The 21,667-nt window shown below is 36.1% G+C and overlaps 1 protein-coding gene across 1 annotated transcript in view; it reads left to right on the top strand.

The window, feature by feature from the left end:
• The window catches only part of Scaper (S-phase cyclin A associated protein in the ER), a 484,560-nt gene that overhangs the window by 210,014 nt on the left and 252,879 nt on the right, over positions 1–21,667 (top strand). Inside the window, 4 exon segments of the mRNA XM_047539576.1 lie at positions 17,564–17,593; positions 17,595–17,646; positions 17,649–17,697; positions 20,653–20,660. Of these exon segments, the coding sequence (XP_047395532.1) occupies positions 17,564–17,593; positions 17,595–17,646; positions 17,649–17,697; positions 20,653–20,660 (139 nt within the window).

Below are 21,667 nucleotides of genomic sequence, written 5' to 3'. Positions count from 1 at the left end.
TTAAATTGTAAACAAATGGGATACATGTTGTTTCTCTGTGCGTACATGGCGTAAAGCGTACCATTGGGTGTAATCATAAATTTACATAGGTAATGTTGGTTGATTCATTCTGTTATTTTTTTCCCTTCCCCCCTCCACTTGCACCCCTCTTTTCCCTCTATACAGTACTTCTTCCTCCATTCTTACCCCCTCCCTAACCCTAACTCTAACCCTAACACTAACCCCTCCCACCCCCCATTATGTGGTCATCATCCACCTATTAGCGATATCATTTGTCCTTTGGTTTTTGAGATTGGCTTATCTCACATAGCATGATATTCTCCAATTTCTTCCATTTGCCTGCAAATGCCCTCAATTTATCATTCTTTATGGCTGAGTAATATTCCAATTGTATATATATTACCACAGTTTCTTTATCCATTATCAATTGAAGGACATCTCGGCTGGTTCCACAATCTGGCTATGTGAACTGAGCAGGTATGAACTTGATGTGGCTATATCTCTGTAGTATGCTGATTTTAAGTCCTTTGGGTATAAGCCAAGGAGTGGGATAGCTGGGTCAAATGGTGGTTCCATTCCAAGTTTCTAAGGAATCTTCCACACGGCTTCCAGGTGACTGCACTAATTGCAGCCCCACCAGCAATGTACATCCTCGCCAACACCTATTGTTTGCTTGTATTCTTGATAATCGCCATTCTAATTGGGGGTCATGATGGAATCTTAGGGTGGTTTTGATTTGCATTTCTCTTATTCTAGAGATGTTTGAACATTTTCCATATGTTTGTTGATTGCCTTGCACATCTTCTTCTGTGAAGTGTCTATTCATTTCTTAGTCCATTTGTCGATTGGATTATTGCATTCTTGGTGTAGAGTTTTTGAGGTCTTTATAGATTCTGGAGATTAGTGCTCTATCTGAAGTATGATTGCAAAGCTTTTCTCCCACTCTGTAGGCTCTTTCTTTGCATTGCTGATAGTGTTCCTTTGCTGAGAGAAAGCTTTTTAGTTTGAATCTATCCAGTATTGATTCTTCTTTTATTTCTTGTGCTAGGGAGTCCTGTTGAGGAAGTGTGGTCCTAGCCGACATGTTGACGATCTGGACCTACTTTTTCTTTCTTAAGATGCAAGGTCTCTGGTCTGATTCCGAGGTCCTTAATCCATTTTGAGTTTAGTTTCTGCCATGGTGGAGATATGGCGTTTAGTTTCATTCTGTTGCATATGGATTTCCAATTCTCCCTGCACCATTTGTTGAAGAGGCTATCTTTTCTCCATTGCATATTTTTGGCATCTTTGTCTAGTATGAGAAAGTTGTATTTATTTGGGTTTGTGTCCGTGTCCTCTATTCTGTACCATTGCTCTACCTTTCTATTATGGTACCAATACCATGCCTGTTTTTGTTACTATTACTTTGGTAGTAGAGTTGAAGATCTGGTATTGCGATACCTCCTGCTTCACTCTTTCTGCCTAAGAATTGCTTTAGCTATTCTGGGTTTCTTATTCTTCCAGGTGAATTTCATAATTGCTTGCTCTAGTTCTGTAAGGTACATCATTGGGATTTATAATTGGAATTGCATTGAATCTGTTTAGGACTTTTGGTAGTATGGCCATTTTGACAATAGTAATTCGGCCCATACAAGAACATGGGAGATCTTTCATGTTCTGAGGTTTTCTCTAATTTCTTTCTTTAGTGTTCTGTGTTCTCACTGTAGAGGTCTTTCACCTCTTTTGTGAGATTGATTCCCAAGTATTTTATTTTTTTCATGCTATTGGTGAATAGGGTAGTTTCCTAATTTCTCTTCTGAAGATTCATCACTTATATATAAACATGCATTAGATTTATGTGCATTGATTTTATATCCCTCTACTTTACTGAATTCACTTATGCGTTCTAAAAGTTTTCTGGTGGAATTTCCTGGTTCCTCTACGTAGATAATCATATCATCAGCAAATAGGGATAGTTTGAGTTCTTCTTTTCCTATTCGTATCCCTTTAATTTCTTTGGTCTTACTATTGCTCTGGCTAGAGTTTCATGAACGATATTGAAAAGAAGTGGTGAGAGAGGGCCATCCCTGCCTTGTTCCAGTTTTAGGGGGAATGCTTTCAGTTTTCACCATTAGAAAGATATTAGCCATGGGCTTCGCATAGATGGCCTTTACAATGTTAAGGAATGTTCCCACTATCCCTATTTTTCTAGTGTTTAGAGCATGAAGGGGTGCTGTATTTTATCAAATGCTTTTTCTGCATGTACGAAATAATCATGTGATCTTGACTTTAAGTCTACTTGATATGGTAATTACATTTATTGATTTCCTGATGTTGAACCACCTTGCATCCCTGTGGTGAAACCCACTTGATCATGGTGCACTATCTTGTTAATATTTTTTTATGCATTTGCTAAAATTTTGTTTAGTATTTTTGCGTCGATGTTCATTAAGGATCTTGGTCTGAAATTTTTCTTCCTCCGATGGTCTCTGTCTGGTTTAGGTATCAGGGTATTTTGGCTTCATAGAATGAGTTTGGGAGGGTTCGCTCCTCTTCTATTTATGGAATACTTTGAGAAGTATTGGAATGAGCTCTTCTTAACGGTTTTGTAGAACTCAGCTGAGAACCCTCTGGTCCTGGACTTTTCTTTGTTGGTAGGGCTTTTGATGACTTCATCTATTTCATTACTTGAAATTGGTCTATTTAAATTGTGTATGTGCTCCTTTTTCAGTTTAGGCAATTCATATGTCTCTAGAAATCTATTGATGTCTTCGAAATTTTCTATTTGTTGGAGTATAGATTTCAAAATAGCTTCTAATTATGTTTTGTATTTCAGGTCGTGTCTGTTGTGATATTTCCCTCTTCATTCTGAATTTTAGTGATTTGGGTTTTCTCTTGTCTTCTCTTTGTTAGTGTGTCTATAGTTTATCAATTTTGTTTATTTTTTCAAAGAAACAACTATTATTTTGTCAATTTTTTGTATTTCTTTGTTACGATTTTGTTGATTTCACTCTGAGTTTAACTATTTCCTGTACTTTTGGTGTTGGTCTGTTCTTCTTTTTCTAGGGCTTTGAGCTGTAGTGTTTAGGTTGTTTATTTGTGAGTTTTACTTCTTTTATTGAAACTGCTCCATGAAATAAATTTTCCTCTAAGTACTGCTTCATAGTGTCCCAGAGATTTTGATATGATGTTTCTTGTTCTCATTTACCCTCTAAGAATTTTTAATTTCCTTTCTAATATCTTCTGTTATCCATTCATCATATAATAGCATATTGTTTAATCTCCAGGTTTTGGAGTAGTTTCCGTTTTTTTACTCTTTCATTTATTTCTAACTTCAATGCATTATGATCTGATAGAATACAAGGTAGTGTCTCTATCTTCTTGTATTTGCTTACATTAGCTTTGTGGCATATATATGGTCTATTTAGAGAAAGGATCCATGTCGTGCTGAGAAGACAAGTGTATTCGCTCTGTGGTTGGATGGTAATCTTCATAGATGTCCGTTAAGCCTACATTATTGATTGTGTTATTGAGATCTATGGTTTCTTGTTTAATTTTTGTTTGGAAGATCTGTCCAGTGGTGAGAGAGGCGTGTTAAAATCACCTGGTATTATTGTGTTACGTCTATTTGGTTCTAAAGTTGAGAAGTATTTGTTTTGACATACATGGGTGAGCCACCGTTTGGGGCATAGATGTTCATGATTGTTATATCTTGCTGATTTTTGCTTCCCTTAAGCAGTATTAAATGTCCTTGTTTATCCCTTGTGACTAACTTTGGCTTGAAGTCCACATTATCTGAAATGAGGTTGGATACTCCAGCTTTTTTGCTGAGTCCATGTGCATGGTATATTTTTCCCCATCCTTTCACCTTTAGTATATGGGTATCTCTTTCTATGAGGTGATTCTCTTGTAGGCAACATATTGTTGGATCTTTCTTTTTAATCCAATCTGCCAGTGTATGTCTTTTGATTGATGAATTCAGGCCATTACATTCAGGGTTATTATTGAGATATGATTTGTATTCCGGTCATTTGGTTCATTTTTAATTTTATTTATTTATTCATTTATTTTTGAGTCGACTTGGTTTCCTCCTTTATTTGACAGTTCCTTTAGGATAATTCCTCCCTTTGCTGATTTGCTTCTTTGTGTTTTATCTCTTCCTCATGGAATATTTGCTGAGAATGTTTTGTAATGGTGGCTTTCATTTTGTAAATTCTTTTAGCTTCTGTTTATCATGGAATGATTTTATTTCATTGTGAAATTTGAAGGTAAGTTTTGCTGGGTATAAGATTCTTGGTTGGCAACCATTTTTTTTCAGGGCTTGAAAAATGTTGTTCCAGGCCCTTCTAGCTTTTAGGATCTGGATTGAAAAATCTGCTGATATCCATATTGGTTCCCCCCTGAAGGTAATTTGGTTCTTTCTCTCACAGCCTTTAAAATTCTGTCTTTATTTTGTATGTTAGGTATTTTCATTATAATGTGCCTTGGTGTGGGTCTGTTGTAATTTTGTGTATTTGGAGTCCTTTAAGCCTCTTGAACTTGATTTTCCCATTTCGTTCTTCAGATTTGGGAAATTTTCTGATATTATTTCATTGAATAGATTGCTCATTCCTTTGGTTTGTTTCTCTAAGCCTTCCTCAATCCCAATAATTCTCAAATTTGGTCTTTTCATGATATCCCATAGTTCTTGGAGATTCTGTTCATGATTCCTTAGCATCTTCTCTGTTTGTTCAACTTTGTTTTCAAGGTTAAATATTTTGTCTTCAGTATCTGAGGTTCTGTCTTCCAGGTGTTCTATCCTATTGGTTATGCTTTCTATGGAGTTCTTAATTTGGTTTATTGTTTCCTTCATTTCAAGGATTTCTGTTTGGTTGTTTTTCAATATCTCTAACTCTTTTTTGAAATGGTCTTTTGCTTCCTGTATTGCTCTTTTATCTTTCGATGGTGTGATCATTCAGTGCCTGGCATTTGCTCTTTCATCTCATCATTCAATGCCTGCAGTTGCTCTTTCATCTCATCGTTTTCTTCCCTGATCATTTTAATTATGTACCTTCTGAACTCCCTTTCTGTCATTTCTTCTGTCATGCTGTCGTTGGATTTTATTGATGTAACATCTAGATTTGTTGGGGCATTTTTCTTCCCTTGTTTTCCCATATTGTTCAGGTATCAGTGGACCACTAAGATATTGCAGATTTCCTCTATTGACTTATAATGTCCCTGAAGATTGCTAATATATCCCCTCTTATTCTTCTGTATCATGAAGTCTTGGAGGAAGTTGATAATGCGGTGCTCCACAAGGAAGCTGCCTCTCTAGGTGTGGTGGCCTTCAGGTGGGGTATATTCCCTGATAGTGGGCAGAGATGCCTCCACTTGTTGACCAATGGTCCATCCAAAGGGGAACTATGCTGCGGGCTGAGGCAAGGCCTGTTTGTGCCTGTGTCTCTGGTTTTACCGTCCTTGTGGGAAAACCTCACCCGGCAGGGAAGACTCACCTGGTGGGGAGGTCTCGCTGGTCAGTTCCCCTCCTAGAGGTTCCCCTCAATCTACAACTACTGCTTGGGCTGGGCTGCCTTCCTCTGCAACGTTCCCAGGGGCCCGGACCTACCTCCTGGGCCTGGGAGCCTCACCCTTCGTAGACGAGTCTCCTTAGGCTGCCTCTCCTCAGAGAATCTGCCTGCAGTCCTGGAAACTTCACTCCGCCTCTAAGCGTGTCTCTGTGTGGCTCTTCCACCAAGAGCCGCCTAGGTCCTGGGACCTGCTCTACCCCTAACCACCTGGCTATTCGGCCCCCTCCTCTGAGCAGCCACTAGGAGCCCCGTACAGTCGCTCCGAGTCCCAGTGACCCGCCACACGGCTCTTCCTCCGGACAGCCGCCCGGTGTTCCAACACAGTCACTAGGAGTCCAAGCAACTCACTTCGCGTCTCCTCCTCCCCGCCAACCGCCCGTAGCCCTCGGCAGTCACTCCGAGTCCAAGTGACCCCGCCCCGTTCCTCCTCCTCCTCTGTTGCCCGGCGAGACACCCCTCCCCTCGCTAGAGCAGTGAACTCGGACAACTGGGAGCATCGTAGAGGAGGGTGTTCAGGAGCATTCGCTCCAAGACCAAGCGACCCACCGCGCTCCTCCTCCAGGAAGGCCACCGGTGTTCAGGAGCTGTCGCTTTGAGTCCAAACAACTCACCACTCGCCTCCTCCTCTGAGCAGCCACCCGGAGCTCTGTTGCAGTCACTCCTAGACAAGGGACCCTCCCCGACCCTCCTCTTCCTCCGGGCAGCCCCCGGGTGTTCAGAAGCGGTCGCTCTTCGTCTAAACAGCTCGCCGCACAGCTTCCTCCTTTGGCAACCCCTTGTAGCTCTGGTGTAGTCCCTCTGAGTCCAAGACATCCGCCGCACTCCTCCTCCCCCTCCTCCTCCTGGCAGGCCCCGGTGTTCAGGAGTGATCGCTCTGAGTCCAAACAGCTCACCATGCAGCTTTTCCTCTAGGCAGTTGCCTGGAGCCCCAGTGGTTTGCTCCGAGTCCAAGCGCTGTGCTGAGCGGCCTCCTCTACGATGCTCCCAGTTGTCCGAGTTCACTGCTCTAGCAAGGGGAGGGGTGTCTCGCCGGGCAACTCTACTTCACAAAGTTCCCTGTGTTCCGGGACTACCGCCCCATCCTGTACGCCTCCCCAACGGGAGCGACTCACCCGGCGGCTTTGAGTTGGTCCCAAGTCTCTCACTGTCTCCTCTTTTGAATCCTGCATCCTGGAGCAACATGAAAATGCAGGCCACCCTCTAGTCCGCATCTTGAAACCCCCCCAATATTTCTAAATTTGGCCTTATCATGATATCCCATAATTCTTGTAGATTCTGTTCAGATTTCTTACCATCTTCTCTGTTTGGTCACCTTTATTTTCAAGATTAAATATTTTGTTTTCAGCCATCTGAGGTTCTGTCTTCCAGGTGTTCTATCATATTGGTTATGGTTTCTATGGAGTTTTTTATTTGGTTTATTATTTCCTTCATTTCAAGGATTTCTGTTTTTTTTTTTTTTTAAGTATCTCTCTTTATTGAAATGATCCTTTGCTTCCCATATTTCCTCTTTTAACTGTTGATTGGTGTGATCATTTAATGCCTGCATTTGCTTTTTCATCTCATACTTCAGTGCCTGCGTTTGCTCTTTCATCTCCTTGTTTGTTTCTCTGATCGTTTTAATATGTACATTCTGGAACTCCCTTTTCTGACATTTCTTCTGCCATGCTATCATTGGAATTTTATTGATACCGCATCTAGGTTTTTTTGGGACATTTTCTTCCCTTATTTTCTCATATTGGTCAGATATCAGTAGGATTCTGAGATATTGCAGATTTGCTCTATTGGCTTACAGTGTCCCTGTAGATTTCCAGTCCTGTAGACTTCAGTAACCTGAAGTCTTGGAGGAACTTGATAATGCAGTGCTCCCGAAGAAAGCTGCCCCTGACCTACCGCTGGTTCGTGGGGTGGGAGCTGGCTGTACGCCGAAAGCCTCTGACTGGGCGCACCTGCTCTGAGAAGCTGGTTGTGGACTCTGCCTGCCGCTGGAGGGAGCTGGGCTGCTCAGGGAAGTCTCTCACTGTCTTGCCCTGCTCTGAGAAGCTGCCCACTGTCCAGGCCTGCCGCCCGGGCCCAACCTTCACCCAGTGCGAGAGACTCACCCAGCGGCTCTGAGTTGGTCTGAGTCTCTCAATACCTCCCCTTCTTGAATCCTGAGTTGTGGAGCGACAGGAAATGCAGTCACCCTCTAGTCTGCCATCTTGGTCCCCCCAGTAATTGTTTTTTATGTATTGGGATGTGTTTACAAAATATTTTTTTTCCAAAGGAAGTATGTATGAAGAAATTTGAAAATTGGAAATTTTCACTTAAAGGGTTAGGAACAGCTTTTTCTTAGAAATTTGTTTTTTAAAGAACTTTGAGATATAACTGTTGTACATGAAATTGTTCTTATTTTCAGTTGTATAATTTAATGCGTTGGCATATTTGTGCATCCATGAAAGTATCATCATGATCAGGATAGCGACCATATTCATCTCCCCAAAAGTTTGCTCATCTGTGCATCCTTGCTGGTTTTCTTTCTCTTTGTTCTCTCCATATTTGAGAGAGGGGTTTTGAAGTCTTCAGTTTTGTTAATTTGTGTATTTCCGTTGACAGTTTTATTAGCTGTTGTTTCATGTAGTTTTAAGCTGTATTATTAGTTATTTAAATGCCAAGGATTGTTATCTCTTTGTGATTGACCCCTTTATTATAAAATTACTGTGTTTATTCCTGGTCATATTCTTTGCTGTGACATCTAACTGACTAATATAAATACAGCCATCTCACTTTTCTTTTCTCTCGTGTTAGGATAGTATATATTTTTCTCTCCTTTAGCTTGTGACCTATGTATTGTATTTTTGCTTGTGTTGTTTTCTTAAACATTTAAAAGTTAATAGATTTAAATGGAATGCTCACTTCAGTGCTGTTGATTGTGATGTGAAGCCTCTGACTCCCTGATACTCTTATCTGTGGAAGCCACTCAAAATTGAGTTTTGACTCTGACCGTTACCTATCTGATTTTTGTATTGAGACAGTGATGTTATTTATAATAATGGTGTTATTGTTACTCTGATATTGAAATGATTTCCATGGATGAAGATGATAATAATCCAAGTTGCTATGTTTGAAAATTGAGCATTGTGAGAACATACTGTTCCATTATAAGTCTTAGTTCAATATACCTGAACCATTCCTCATGGCAGTGTTGAGCTCAGACCTTTCTCAGTCTTCACAGTGTGATAAATTAATAAGCATGTTGAACTCTGGTCCCTTCTTTGAGTCATCTGTTAAAACCTTAGATTAGATCAGAAAGAAGCATCAGAATCTGCGAAAGAAGGCTTTGCCTCATGTATCATTTCCATCTACCCGAAAACTGATAGAGTATTTGTAATTGTCACTGAGTGGCAAGGGGACAGATGGTGTACTGTCATCTTATCAGAAGATGACCTTTTCTCTTTTGTGTGGTGTGTGTTTCACAGTATTTTATTAGCCTCATTTTTCTCATCTGTCACGTCAAACAGTACAATACATAGATCGTAATTGATAAAAAATAAGTGTATCCCTACATTCATAGAAAGGAACCTTAACATTTGAATCTTTTGTATATAATTATACAAAAAGGGTATGTAGTTTAAAAGTTGTCAATGCCTAATGGTTAATTTTTTAAAATTTAGCCAATGAAGTGGTTATCATTTGATAAAAAGGCATTGTATTTCAGACTTTCTCAAATTCACTGAGAAAATTTTAAATTTTATTCAAATATAAAGAAACTCTCAAACACTTATATTTTGAATCATTTCTTGACTGACCATTTGCTCGTATTTTCTGCGTTAGGCTATCACCAGGGAAACACTGGTCAAAGATGTCATGTGTGCCCACCCCTGATAAATTTGCCAGTTTCTTGAATCTTTGAACACACTCATTTTAATATTAATTAACTAATTTTCTCTGTGTTGCTTTCATTTTTTAATAGTGTTTAGATAATATTGATATTTTGATACAACGAATGCCATCCAAAACAATGAGTGATTACAAATCAACTTTAAAGAGTTCCTCTGAACTCATATTGAGGATTATCTGCTGCAGTAGGTTTATGGAGGAGTGATACAGATGAAAAAAATAGTTTACTACAGATTCTTAAGGTTTTATTCTGAATTAAACTGACATCTAGAGAATCTCATTTCTCTTGAACTTCAGCAGTGAACATAAACTCCTGACATAGTAGATATTGAGTTACATTTTAGGAAATTAAACTAAGTAACATTATTTTCAATATGCTGTATCTATGAGGGTGCTATTCAAAATATATGGTAAAAATATATGGCTAAAGTATATGTCATGTTGTTTTTGATTGAGTTCCTGTATTTTCCCCTTGTCCCGGTTTTTCTCCTCCTTCCACTTAGTTCCTTCTCAAAACACATTCATCTCTTTCCTGCCCTCTGACATCTTCCTCTCCCTTCACTTTTCTCACCCTCATCATCATCCAATGAAATAAGAACTACGAGTTCTTATTGTAGTCTCTAGCCCTTACCAGTTTTCCTAGCAGACAGTGAGGAAGTATTGTAAAATGCCTCCTATTTATTTTATTTTGTGCCAGGCAAACTTAAAAGAGTGAATTAGATAATATTTTTAAGAATTTAAGAAAAATAATATTTGTTCTTAATGTCATTGAAATTTATATTTCAAAGTTGATTTGACAGTATAGGATGAGGTTGAGAGAAAAATGTTTTCTAAACAGAGTTTGAAAAACCTTTGCATTCATTTCTTGTATGCTTAGATTGAGCATCTTCCTGATCTTGAAAATAAACTTTTGACTCCAGAAAATGAGCCTCTGAAGGTTTCTACTAAAAAATACTTTTGATTTTCAAATAAAAATACATTTGTTATTGTAATGAATCTTTTGATCCTTTTTTCTAAATTATACATTTAAATCATTTTCATATATATTTTAATTGTAGATGGACACAATACCTTTATTTATTTATTTATTTCATATGTGGTACTGAGGCTCAAACCCAGTGCATCACATGTACTAGGCAAGTACTCCCCACTGAGCTACAGCCCAGCCCCATTTAAATCCTTTTGATCTGTGAAGAATAACATCCTTGAAAATTCTCAGTTCTAAATTTTAATATTTTAAGAGACTGGGAAGCTGATTATTTACTTTGATGTGCTGTATTTTATGAAACATTTATTTTGAGGGAACATTTGAGAGAGCTCTAAAATGGAAGTTTACTAAAATTCTTTAGTTTTATATTTTCCTATGTGTGCTATTTTTAGAACTTTTTACATTGTTTCCCAAAGATTGTGAATCCAGCCATACCTCAATTTTTTTTCATGTCTCTTTTGCAAAAAAAAAAATAAGGAAAAATTGTACCTTTTAGGAAGAGTTTGATAGAATATCAAGGTCATAAACCTTGGAATGAATTATTTCATTAATATAGTAAATTACATTAGAAAGGGGACAGTGCTTTAGTCTAGTATGCCATAAAAAGTAATTAAAGGAATAAGAAGGATATAAACTTTGATGAGATCATGTCTGCATAGGTGTCAGTTTCCTTATATCTGTTTGTTACTTTCCATATTATACCAGTTTTTTTAAAAATAAGAATTTAGTGTTTATGTAATTAGTCATCATTAATTAGCTTTTGTGCTTACCACAGTAATATTTAAAATATTAGAAAAAAGGGACTTTAGAATTGAGCTCTTTATTCTACTTGTTAGGAGTCTAAGACTCAGAAAAAAGTTGCTGAGTCATGAGTTGCAGACATTACCATGTTGTGGGTCCTTTCTAGTTCAGTACTGTTTTTATTTCTCAACCTAGTTTTCTGTACCTAAAGGAAAAATAGTGTCTTTTATTTTAATCTATTTTGAATTAACAGTATTAAATATGGATAAGATTAATTTCTGATCTTATTAGTAGGAGAGTGGGACTTAAATTGAACAGAACTCCTGTAGTTTAAAAAATAGTACTTTAAAAACTTCTATTAGGAAGGTAGAAGATCCAGGGATATTTTGGGGAAGGTTTTTGGTTCTAATCAGATTCACATTTTGAAAGTAAGTAAGTAAAGTATAACTACTAGAGGGGTGTATTTTACTCATTGATGCTCATTCTTCTACAGAACAATAATCCTTTAGCATCTACTAAGGTTTATAAACATTATATAAATGGACTCTTTTCTTTAGAGAGCTTACTTTTCCTTGCATTTCTTTAATAGCATTAATTTATAACTACTAAACATTAATTTTATAAACTACTAACATTAATACTCATTGTAGAAAATCAGCAGAGGAAAAAAGTAATGCTTATTGTTATCATTTTGATCTAGTTATTTCTTTATATACTAATATATAAATCTTACACACTACATTATGTAAACTGTTAACATACATTTGAATTCTGAGTTTTTTAATATTCAATGAAAATTTCAAAAGCATTATTTTTTTTTAAAAAGTTAAGATTGGCATAGTATTTTAATGTATATGTTGTAATTACATAATTAATTCTTTATTGATGGTATTTTAATCATTCACTGTGGTGAATGTTCATAGTGGAATCTTTCTGTATTAATTTCCTTATGGTAATTTTGTAGAAGTTAAAGTACATTCATTCATTTATTTTTACTGAGTACTTATTAAATGTTAAGTATTTGGGGCTGTGAAACTAGGTGGTTTTTTTAGCAAGGTAGACTGTTAAGAAGTAACTATATAGAATAAAGGTAGGGATACCAGTATCTGAAGAGCTCTATGGTTTTGATGGCTAAAGCTACATTTTACATAACATATATGTACACACTCGCATATACACACCATAAACACACACTAGGTACACATTTGTGTATGTGTATATATATTTTTTTATTTTAAAGATTATTGCCTCGTGAACTCTTACAATTCAAATTCAGGACTACAGGGGTTTTGCCTGACTTCATTTTCATTGTATCCTGTATCTCTTGTCTTCCATACTAAATATTCAGGTTCTCAAGTCTTGGAGATGACAGATTTAAAATACCTATCATCTTCTTTACTTTATCCCACATTATGCATACAACAGTCTTAGAATAATTACTAATACTATCAACACCGATTTAACCATGAGGAATAGGTTAAGAGCGTTTTTCATATATCTCTTCATCCTCTGTATCTTTTAAAAATAGTAATGGTATGAAAACTCTGTGATGCAGTCATTATTTACTGTGTTTTTTTTTTGTACTCAATTTAGTCTTAGTTGCGTAAGTGCGTGTGGCGCACGCTATGATGTTCACCATTTGTCCTTAGGGCCATTCATGTCTTTCCTGTCATTTGGTTTTCTTCAGCATTTTCTTTATAGTATGTTCCTCAGGAAGGACTTATGAGAATAAGTTCCTGAGTATTTTTTTTAATATTGGCAATAGTTCATTTGTATTTGAAAATAGTACTAGATTTAAAATACTTAGCTTGCATTTCCAATTTTGAAAGTACTGTATACAACGTCACTTTCTTTCTGACATAAAAGTGTTACAGTCAAAAGCCTGATGATATCTGAGCCCAGTGGCTCAGGCCTGTAATCCCAGCTATTCCAGAGCCATGGCAGGAGGATCACAAGTTTGAGACCAGTTTCTTCAACTTAGCAAAACTCTGTCTTAAAATAAAATATTGAATTGCCCGGTAATGTAGCAGCAGTAGAGTGCCACTGTGCTCAGTCCCAGTACAGTAAAAAAAAAGACCGACAACCAATTTTTTTTTTTCCCCTGTAAGCCACTGCTTTTTCCTCTTAAATGGCATTTCTCTTAAAGCCACAAATTTTATATTTGTTATATTTTATATTGTTATATTCTTTAACATTAAGTTTATTTTTTCATGAAATTTTTCTCAAAGACTTTAATGTTTGATGTATCTTGCTTTGGTTTTCTTTTTCAAGGATTCCTATTGTATCTTCCATCTCTGCCTATCTTCAGTATTTCCATTTAGTCTCAAATAATTTTTCTTTTGATTTTTCCTTTTCACATTTTGTTTGAGGCTTTATTTGTTGTATAAATTCATTCCTATGTGTTCCATTTTCATCTCTTACGTGGTTTCTTCATTTTTGCAATCTTTGAATTTTATGATCTAATTTCTGAATTTTGAGTTTTAAGATTGTGGTTTATAGTTCTCTAATGCCTTTTACCATTTTTATATTAAAACAGAAGGTCATTTAAAACAGAAGGTTGCATTTTGGTTGCACTTTTTTTTTGGTTGTTTTCTTTGTAAGATTACTGTTCTGTTCATTTTTTAAAAATAACTTTGACATTGACCTTGTTACTTTTCTACTGCTTTTTTATACATCAGATTAGTTATACAGAGCTTTTAGAAGGAAATGTGATTCAGGGTAACTATTCTAACTTAATAGAGACTCCTGTTACTTGTTTTTGTGAAGTATAGAGTAGTGTGCTTTCTGAAATTTCCTGGTTCTGTTTCTCTGTTCTGCTTTTATCCAGGCATTTCCCCCCCTTTTTTTATGCACATTTTGCTCAATTTAAATTCATTTTTCCAGCAATTTTTCCTGTGAGGACCCTCTTCTGGAAGGAAACTCACGTAGTTTAGTTTGGAGAGTTCATAGGGACTGCCCTCTAAGCAGACATTCTTAATGTCAGGCATTATTCACTCACCTGCAGTTGGTCAAATTCCTCTCACTTTTAGATGCTCTTGTCAAATTGGCCTATTAAACTCTTCACTGAGTACCTACCTGTTTCCTTTTATAGGATTCATTTGTACCCATATAATTTTTCACCTTGTTGTTGCCTCCTACCACAATGACACTGAAACCCTACTGATCTAATGTAGTTTGTCTGCACCCACTCTTTTGGGGGTTATGGGAATGTCTTGTCATGTATTTTTGTTGTAAATATTTTTATGAGTTTTGCTTTCCTATCTGATTGTTCTTTCTGTTTTAATATAGGAATTTAGAGAGGCTAAAAGTACATTAAGATTGGGAGAGAGAGAGAAAGAAATATTGTCAAGGAATGGCCATGAACTATCAGAATGCAGGAAATGCCCATGAACCACTGAAATTCAGAAAACACTCATGAACCGTGCAATTTGTGAGCAACCCAGGCTAAAGCCTTTAACTTGCTCTAGACCCATGACCTTGCCTACGAAAATTTTGTAGCATGAGGGCATTGCACAAGCGCTAGGAAAACTGGCACAAAAAGTGCTTTACTCCACCCAGCTCACTTCTAGTCCAGTCCCTAATACTACCCTTTTACAAGTATTGGAACCCCAAATTGAGGGGCTTCTCTCACTCTCTAGATATTTCACATTCTCCCTTCAAAGTCTCTGATTGGCACATGATGGAAATCCAAGGACCCTACTTGACCCAAATCTCGTTACCACTTACCAGGAACTCCTCAGACTTCCAGAGACACTACCTGTATAATGCTAGTCTTCTCAGAACCCTGCCTTTTGAGAATTTTAACGGACTCATACTTCTTATAAAGATATACCCATAATTTACTCAACCATTCCCTCAAAGTTGGGAAAACCTTTGTGCATGCTTTACATCTTAAGGAACCATGTCAAAATTTAGTCTTCCTGTTTAATTCAGTCACAGATTTGATAGATAAATCTGTTAATTATCCTGTGTCACACCTAAACAGTGCATCTTTTTTTTAATAAGATCAAGATACAAAAAGCAAATACATCAGAAAAGGAAATATATAAAACCTTACATGTATTTACAGAAAGTTGGACAGAAGATTTACTGTGCCACAGAAAGCAAAGTAGAGACATGATGAAGCGTGCTAATACCATTTTTTCAGCTGACATACAGATTTATAATAGACAGGAACACTAGGTAAACCATAGAAAACCACTTGGGGATACATAATTCCCATTTTGGTTGTTCATTTTGGGAATAATTTCAGAAGCCCTTAAACAATATGCGTAATCTGTAGACCAAAAATTTTATTTCTGTGGTTTGATCATAATGGAAATAATTGACTTTGTGTTTAAAATATTAACCACAGGAATATTTATTGCATGGTTATTGATTAATATTGAAAAATTTAACTTTTTCCTATGTCTAATGGAAATGGTAAGGTATTAGTAAAATTATGTATATATAATTGAAATGAAATACCTTATAGCCATTAGCTTATGTTGCAGAATATTATTTAATGGTAAGAATATATATTTAGAACAGCAAATGAAAACCAGGTCACAGAATTTTGCAAGTTATGCATATATATATATGCAAATATGTCTCTAGAAAGATGTACTACAGAATACTAGATTTGGTTTTGGTGTTAGAATTATATGTTTTCTTCTTTAAGTTTATTTTCTATAATTAACATGTTAATTGTACAAAAAAGTTACTAAGACAAACAATATATTCTCAGTTGTTTTTAGTTTTGAGATTTTAAACGTTAACATTAATGTGAATACATGTGTGTGTATGTATATATATGTATGAATCTATGTGTAAATGTGTAATAAATAGTATGATTCTTGATAAGTTCTAGAATGAATTCAAATTTCCTGTGTAGAGCCTGGCATTGTGTATAAGGATACTTAATGGGCTCTATTAGATATGTAAATGAAATGTGCAACCAGTTATAGTATAATTGATCTTTCACAAAGCTGAATATGTCATTAGAATACTCCTTTTCCTTGTGTCGTGGTAGAAATTACACATCAGAGACTAGCCTATATGAGTAGTGCAGGGGAAGGGAATGTAAGTAGTGAAAGGCTTGGTCTATAAAGTCAGAAAGTTGTGGTTCAGACTTTCAGGTTTGTAACCATGGGCATAACATCAAGCCTCTTGAGGCTTGCATCTATAAACAGTGGATTTGTTAAGCATGTGTAAAATGTAAACATACTGTCACCTGTGAAGTTATGAAGAGTACAGGCAATAATGTACGTAATTTATCCAGTCCTTGCTAACCACATACTAAGGTTCAATAGATGATAATGTGGGTAGTACTCTACAAATTATTTGCATTATACCGTGTATCCTTGGTACCTAAAGGAAGAGGCCCCTCTGCTCCCTCTCCTCTTCCTCTACCTCCTCTCTTCTCCCTTTGAAAAGAAAGAACTGGGTTTACTTTTTTTCCATGTTGCTCGTGTGTGTGTGTGTGTATACCCTTAGTACTTAAATCATTGCTTTCAGTGCTGAAATATAAATGTATGTTATATAATAGACCAGGTTTATTAAGGAAAATAATTCTTTTTTGTGAGAAAATATTTTCCTTAGGTTGTGAGATTTTTATTTTGGTTTTGGTTTTTGATAGGTTGATGATTTGAAAAGTGAACTTGAGGTATAATGTCATAAACAGAATAGTCAGCATGATTTATAACTCATAAGCCATGTTAATTTGCTCTAGATGTAGGCACAGAATAGGTGGAGAGATATAGATTTAGGATTGGAATTTTGCCATGCAGTACAAAAGAAGAGAGGACAAAGGAATTGAGTACCTGCAGTTGTGCAGTTAAAGTGATCGACCATAAAATGTGTAAGAGGGATGAAGAGGGGAAATTGGGTCAAATTATCTACTGCCACACAAACCAAACCTCTGTTGACAATATCACATTCTACTTTCTTATCTCTGAGATATGTTTTCTGAAATTACCTTTTTCCCCTTCTGTCCTTGTACCCTATTCGCATCCCAAATAGATGCATACATGCAGGACAACCATGCGTACAAATTCTATCCATATTTCAAAGGATAGCAGTCATGATGCTTCCTTCTTGAAGTCTTCCTCCTCACCTGGTGAACAGTCATCTTGTTTTGAGTTTCTGTAGCAAGTTAAATCGCTAATTGACTAACTGCTTGGTATTATAATTTGGTGTATGTCTTACCTTTTACACATCTGTAGTATTATGAACAGGGATTATCCCTGAGTTCTTAGCATTTAGCACAGTTGATATTCAGTAAATATTTGATGAGTTAGTAAAGTCGTAAGTAATTGTGGAAACTAGTATTTCATAGAGATTACTTTAGTTTCATCTGTATAATCTTCTGTATTCAGTAGTTTGTAGAAAGTCTATATTATTTTAAAGTCATTATTATTAATTTATCTTGCAGGAGCATCTTTCCTTGAAAAAGTATATCGTTGGATGTTGTGGTTGAAAGTACAGCTCCACCAGAGCCTTTGAAAGATGGAAGAGCGGCAAAAAATAAAAAAAAGCCAAAAAGATAAAAGCACGGATGAACTCCAGGTACCCTGAATATTCTTAATATAAAACAAGACAAAAACTCTTAGTGGTGTATCCTTTAAGGTAAATCCAAGGAAGATAAAAAAAAAAATTAAGTTGTTTGCTTCAAGAAAGCCTTGAAAATAACACTGATGAGCCTAATTTATAGCCACTTTCTTTGATTGAGAAAGAAAACTGTATATCGATCTAAAGCCCTTGCTTTCACCTGTTAAGAGCTTTTCTTATAATTGGATGCCAAAGCCCTGCCAAACTTGTGCCTCCAGCATACAATAGTATGTTTAAGTATGTGTAAACCAAGCCTATTTTTCTTTCCAACTATTGATTTTTAAATGAGGTATCAAAGAAAATCAATAGCAATCAACAAATAGAAGTCTGCTGGCTGTAGTGTCAAACCCCCATGACTGAGTTTAATCAATTTGGTTGCCTGTCACAACAACAAAAAGTTCAAGAAATATCTTAAAATGGAAAGTGAGTTGTCAGACCTATAGTTTATCATCAGCCTCAAAAATGACATCTGAAGATCAGACAGCTGTGTAGTACATCATACCTCACAAGCTTTGAGTGTCATCTGATGACTGATGCGTGTTGTTTGAAAACACAAATATAGTCTTCTTAGTAGATAAACCTTCACTATTTGAGTGGAAGTATTCCAAATATGCCCTTAAACTTTTATTTCCAAATATGTCAAAGATAGAAAAGCTTGACCGATGGGATTATAAAAATATAGAACTAGAATGATGGTGAATGATGCAGTTACCTCTTTGTATTACCGTGTCCAGATTTGGATCTGTCAGGGTGTACACTTCACATTACATAATCATCAATGCCTTGAGAGTGCTCTTTATATGAAGAATAGAAAAGGCTATCTTGGTTTCAATTTTTGAACTCATTCTCTGTTTCTAAGAATATTTTCAACAGTTATTTCAGGGTATTACTGACTTTCATTTCTAGGTGATGCTAAGAACTTGCTGACCTCCTGACACATGAACACTTTAGAGCCTGTTCTTTGGTTCCTTCTTCACGTAGCCATTCCTTTGGTGAGCTCACCTAATCCTGTGCCTTTAAATACACTGTAGTTGCTGATGACTACCCATTTAATACCTTCGATTTCACTCCAATTTATTATGTCCAGAAAAACCTGTTCTGTCTTCTCCACCCGTCCCCCAACCCAACCTCATCTCCTACTCTTCTCTATCAGTAAATGATGCTGCAGTTTCATTGACTAGGTCCAAACCAGTTAAGTTATCCTTGACCCTCTCTCTCTCTACTTCACTGTGCCTTCAATTGACTGCAAGTGATATTAGGTTTGCCTTAAAATATATTCAGAATTTGATCATTTTTCTCTAATTTCACTGCTTTCCCCAAATCCAAGCTTCCACCATCTCGCCTCCTGGATTGTTGTAATAGTCCTCTGACTATAATCTTTTTTCTGACCTTGTCTATTCTGAGCACTCTAGCCAGAGTAAACCTGTTAAAGTGCTAAGTCAGAGCATTGTCATTTCTAGAGATCTCAGGACTTTGACAGTTCAGGTTTCTTCAACCTAGAATGCTTTTCTAAAATATTCCATGTAGTTGACTCTCTCACCTTCATGTCTTTGTTCAGATGTTACCTTTTTAGTGAGGACTTGCTTAAGGACCTTAATATTTTTTTTTAATTTGAGTAGTGCTTGCTTATTAAAATCTTAAAACTACAAATAACCATGGGGAAAATGCCTATAATTCAGTTGCTTCTAATATTTTGCAATTGTGTCTGTTAGTGCATACATACCTGTACGTATTGACTTTTTTCATGAAGATACGACATTACGTGAAATGAAGAGAGATGAAGTATAGTTTGAATTTTTTTCTTTTTAAAAAATTTGTTCTAAGTAGTGAGTTTTAATAAATCTATTTACCTATGGAATCCATACACCTTTCAAAATTTAGAATGTTCCATTGTTCCACAGAGTTTCTTTGTGCTTCTTGTGGTAAATTCCTATTACCCCTGGCTTTTGGTGATAACTGCTTTCTATAATTATCATTAGAACCTTTTCCTTTTCTAAAAATTCATACATTTGAAATCACATTCCTTCGCAGCTGGCTTTTTCTTAGAATATTGTTTTTGAGATTTATCTGTGATGGTGTTTTCATTGTTGAACATGTCCATTATGTGAATAACACAACAATTTTTTGTTCACTCATCTCTTGATAGACATTTGGATTTGCAGTTTGGGCCATTTATTGGGCTCCTATCAAGTCTTTGGGTGAACTTTGTTTCCGTTTCTCTTGGGTAAATACCTAGAGAAGTATAATTGCCAAAATGTTTTCCATAGTGGTTATACCATTTTATTCGCCCATCTGTAGTCTCTGGAAGTTCTAGTTGCTCTCCAATCTTGTCAGTATTTGGTAGTTAGTTTTAAAATTTTAGCTTAATTCTGGTGGAAATGTAGTAATATCTCATTTTGGTTGTAATTGCAATTCCCCAGTGATTAATGGGCATCTTTTCATGTGCTTGGTAAGTATTCAGTGTCTTCCCTTGTGAAGTGTCTTTGAAGAACTTTTAAGACCATTTAAAATATTGGTCTATCATTTTACTTTTGAGTTATTTATATATTCTGATTCTAATTTTTTATCAGATTTATGTATTGAGAAATTTTTCTCTTCATCTGGAGTTTGCCTATTCATTTTCTTTTTGGTACTGGGGATGGTATGGCAGGTGTGCTTAACCACTGAGTTACACCTTCAGCCCCTCGCACCCCTTTCCCCAAAATAGGGTCTCACTAAGTTGCTGAAAATGACCTTAAACTTGTGATCCTCCTGCCCCAGTCTCCTGAGTCACTGGGATTGCAGGCATATGCCACCATACCTGGCTGCCTGTACATTTTCTTGATGATAGCTTTCAGTAAGCAAAAGTTTAATTTTGATATTGTTTATCAACATTTTCCCTTTGTGTTTAGTGCTTTCTGTGTCATCTAAAAGATCCAAAGGTTAAAAGAAAGTCTCCTTAAAAATTTTCTCTGGAAGCTTTTGTAATTTTAGTTTTTGCATTAAGGCTTATGATTTATTTCAAATCAGTTAATGGCAATGATATAAAGTACAATTAGGGGTTATTTTTCCACATACCTAGTCTGTTGTCCCAGCACTATTCGTTGAAAAGATTTTCCTTTTCCATTATACCAATTTAGCATCTTGGTTTAAAAAAATTTTTCCCCATTGATCTGTTTCCACTTTTGAAAACTTGGTAAAAAAATGTAAATCAGCCCTGTTTTTGTTGATGTTTCTGGATACTCAGTTCATTTTTGTTCCACTGATATGTCTATCCTTAAACAGACTTGATAACCATACCTTAGGTTTATAGACAGTCTTCAAGTAAAGTTGTAGAAATCCTTTATCTTTTCGGAGATGGTTTGGTTATCCAAGGAAATTTGCATTTTCATATAAATATTAGGGTCTGTTTTTTTTTTCTGAAATAAAAAGGCTACTGGGATTTTGATAAGAATTGCATGGGATTTGTAGATTAGTTTGGAAAAAACTGACATCCTGATAGTATTGAGTTTCCAGTCCATGAATTATGGTGTATCTCTGCATTTGTTTATGGCTTTTTCACTCTCTCTCAGTTTTGTGATTTTTCAGTATATAAGTCTAAATAGTTTTTCATGAAATTTATCCCTAGTATTTTCTGGTTTTGAAGCCATTGAAAGTGATAATATAATTTCATTTTTAATTCATTTCTTGCTAGTCTATGGGAGCACAATTGCTTTTTGCATAACCTTATGTCCCAGCACATTATCAAATTGACTATGAACTATTAATAGTTGTTTTGTAAATACATAAGTCATTTTTTTAGAGTCTAGACTCTTTTAAAAAAATTTTTTTAGTTGTCAGTGGATCTTTAATTTAATTTATTTATGTATATGTGGTGCTGAGTATTGAGCCCAGGGCCTCACCTGTACCAGGCAAACGCTCTACCACTGAGTCACAACTCCAGCCCCCA

The sequence above is a fragment of the Sciurus carolinensis genome, chromosome 2 (assembly GCF_902686445.1).
Source record: "Sciurus carolinensis chromosome 2, mSciCar1.2, whole genome shotgun sequence".
Taxonomy (NCBI): Eukaryota; Metazoa; Chordata; class Mammalia; order Rodentia; family Sciuridae; genus Sciurus; species Sciurus carolinensis.
This window is presented reverse-complemented; position numbering and strand designations above follow the sequence as displayed.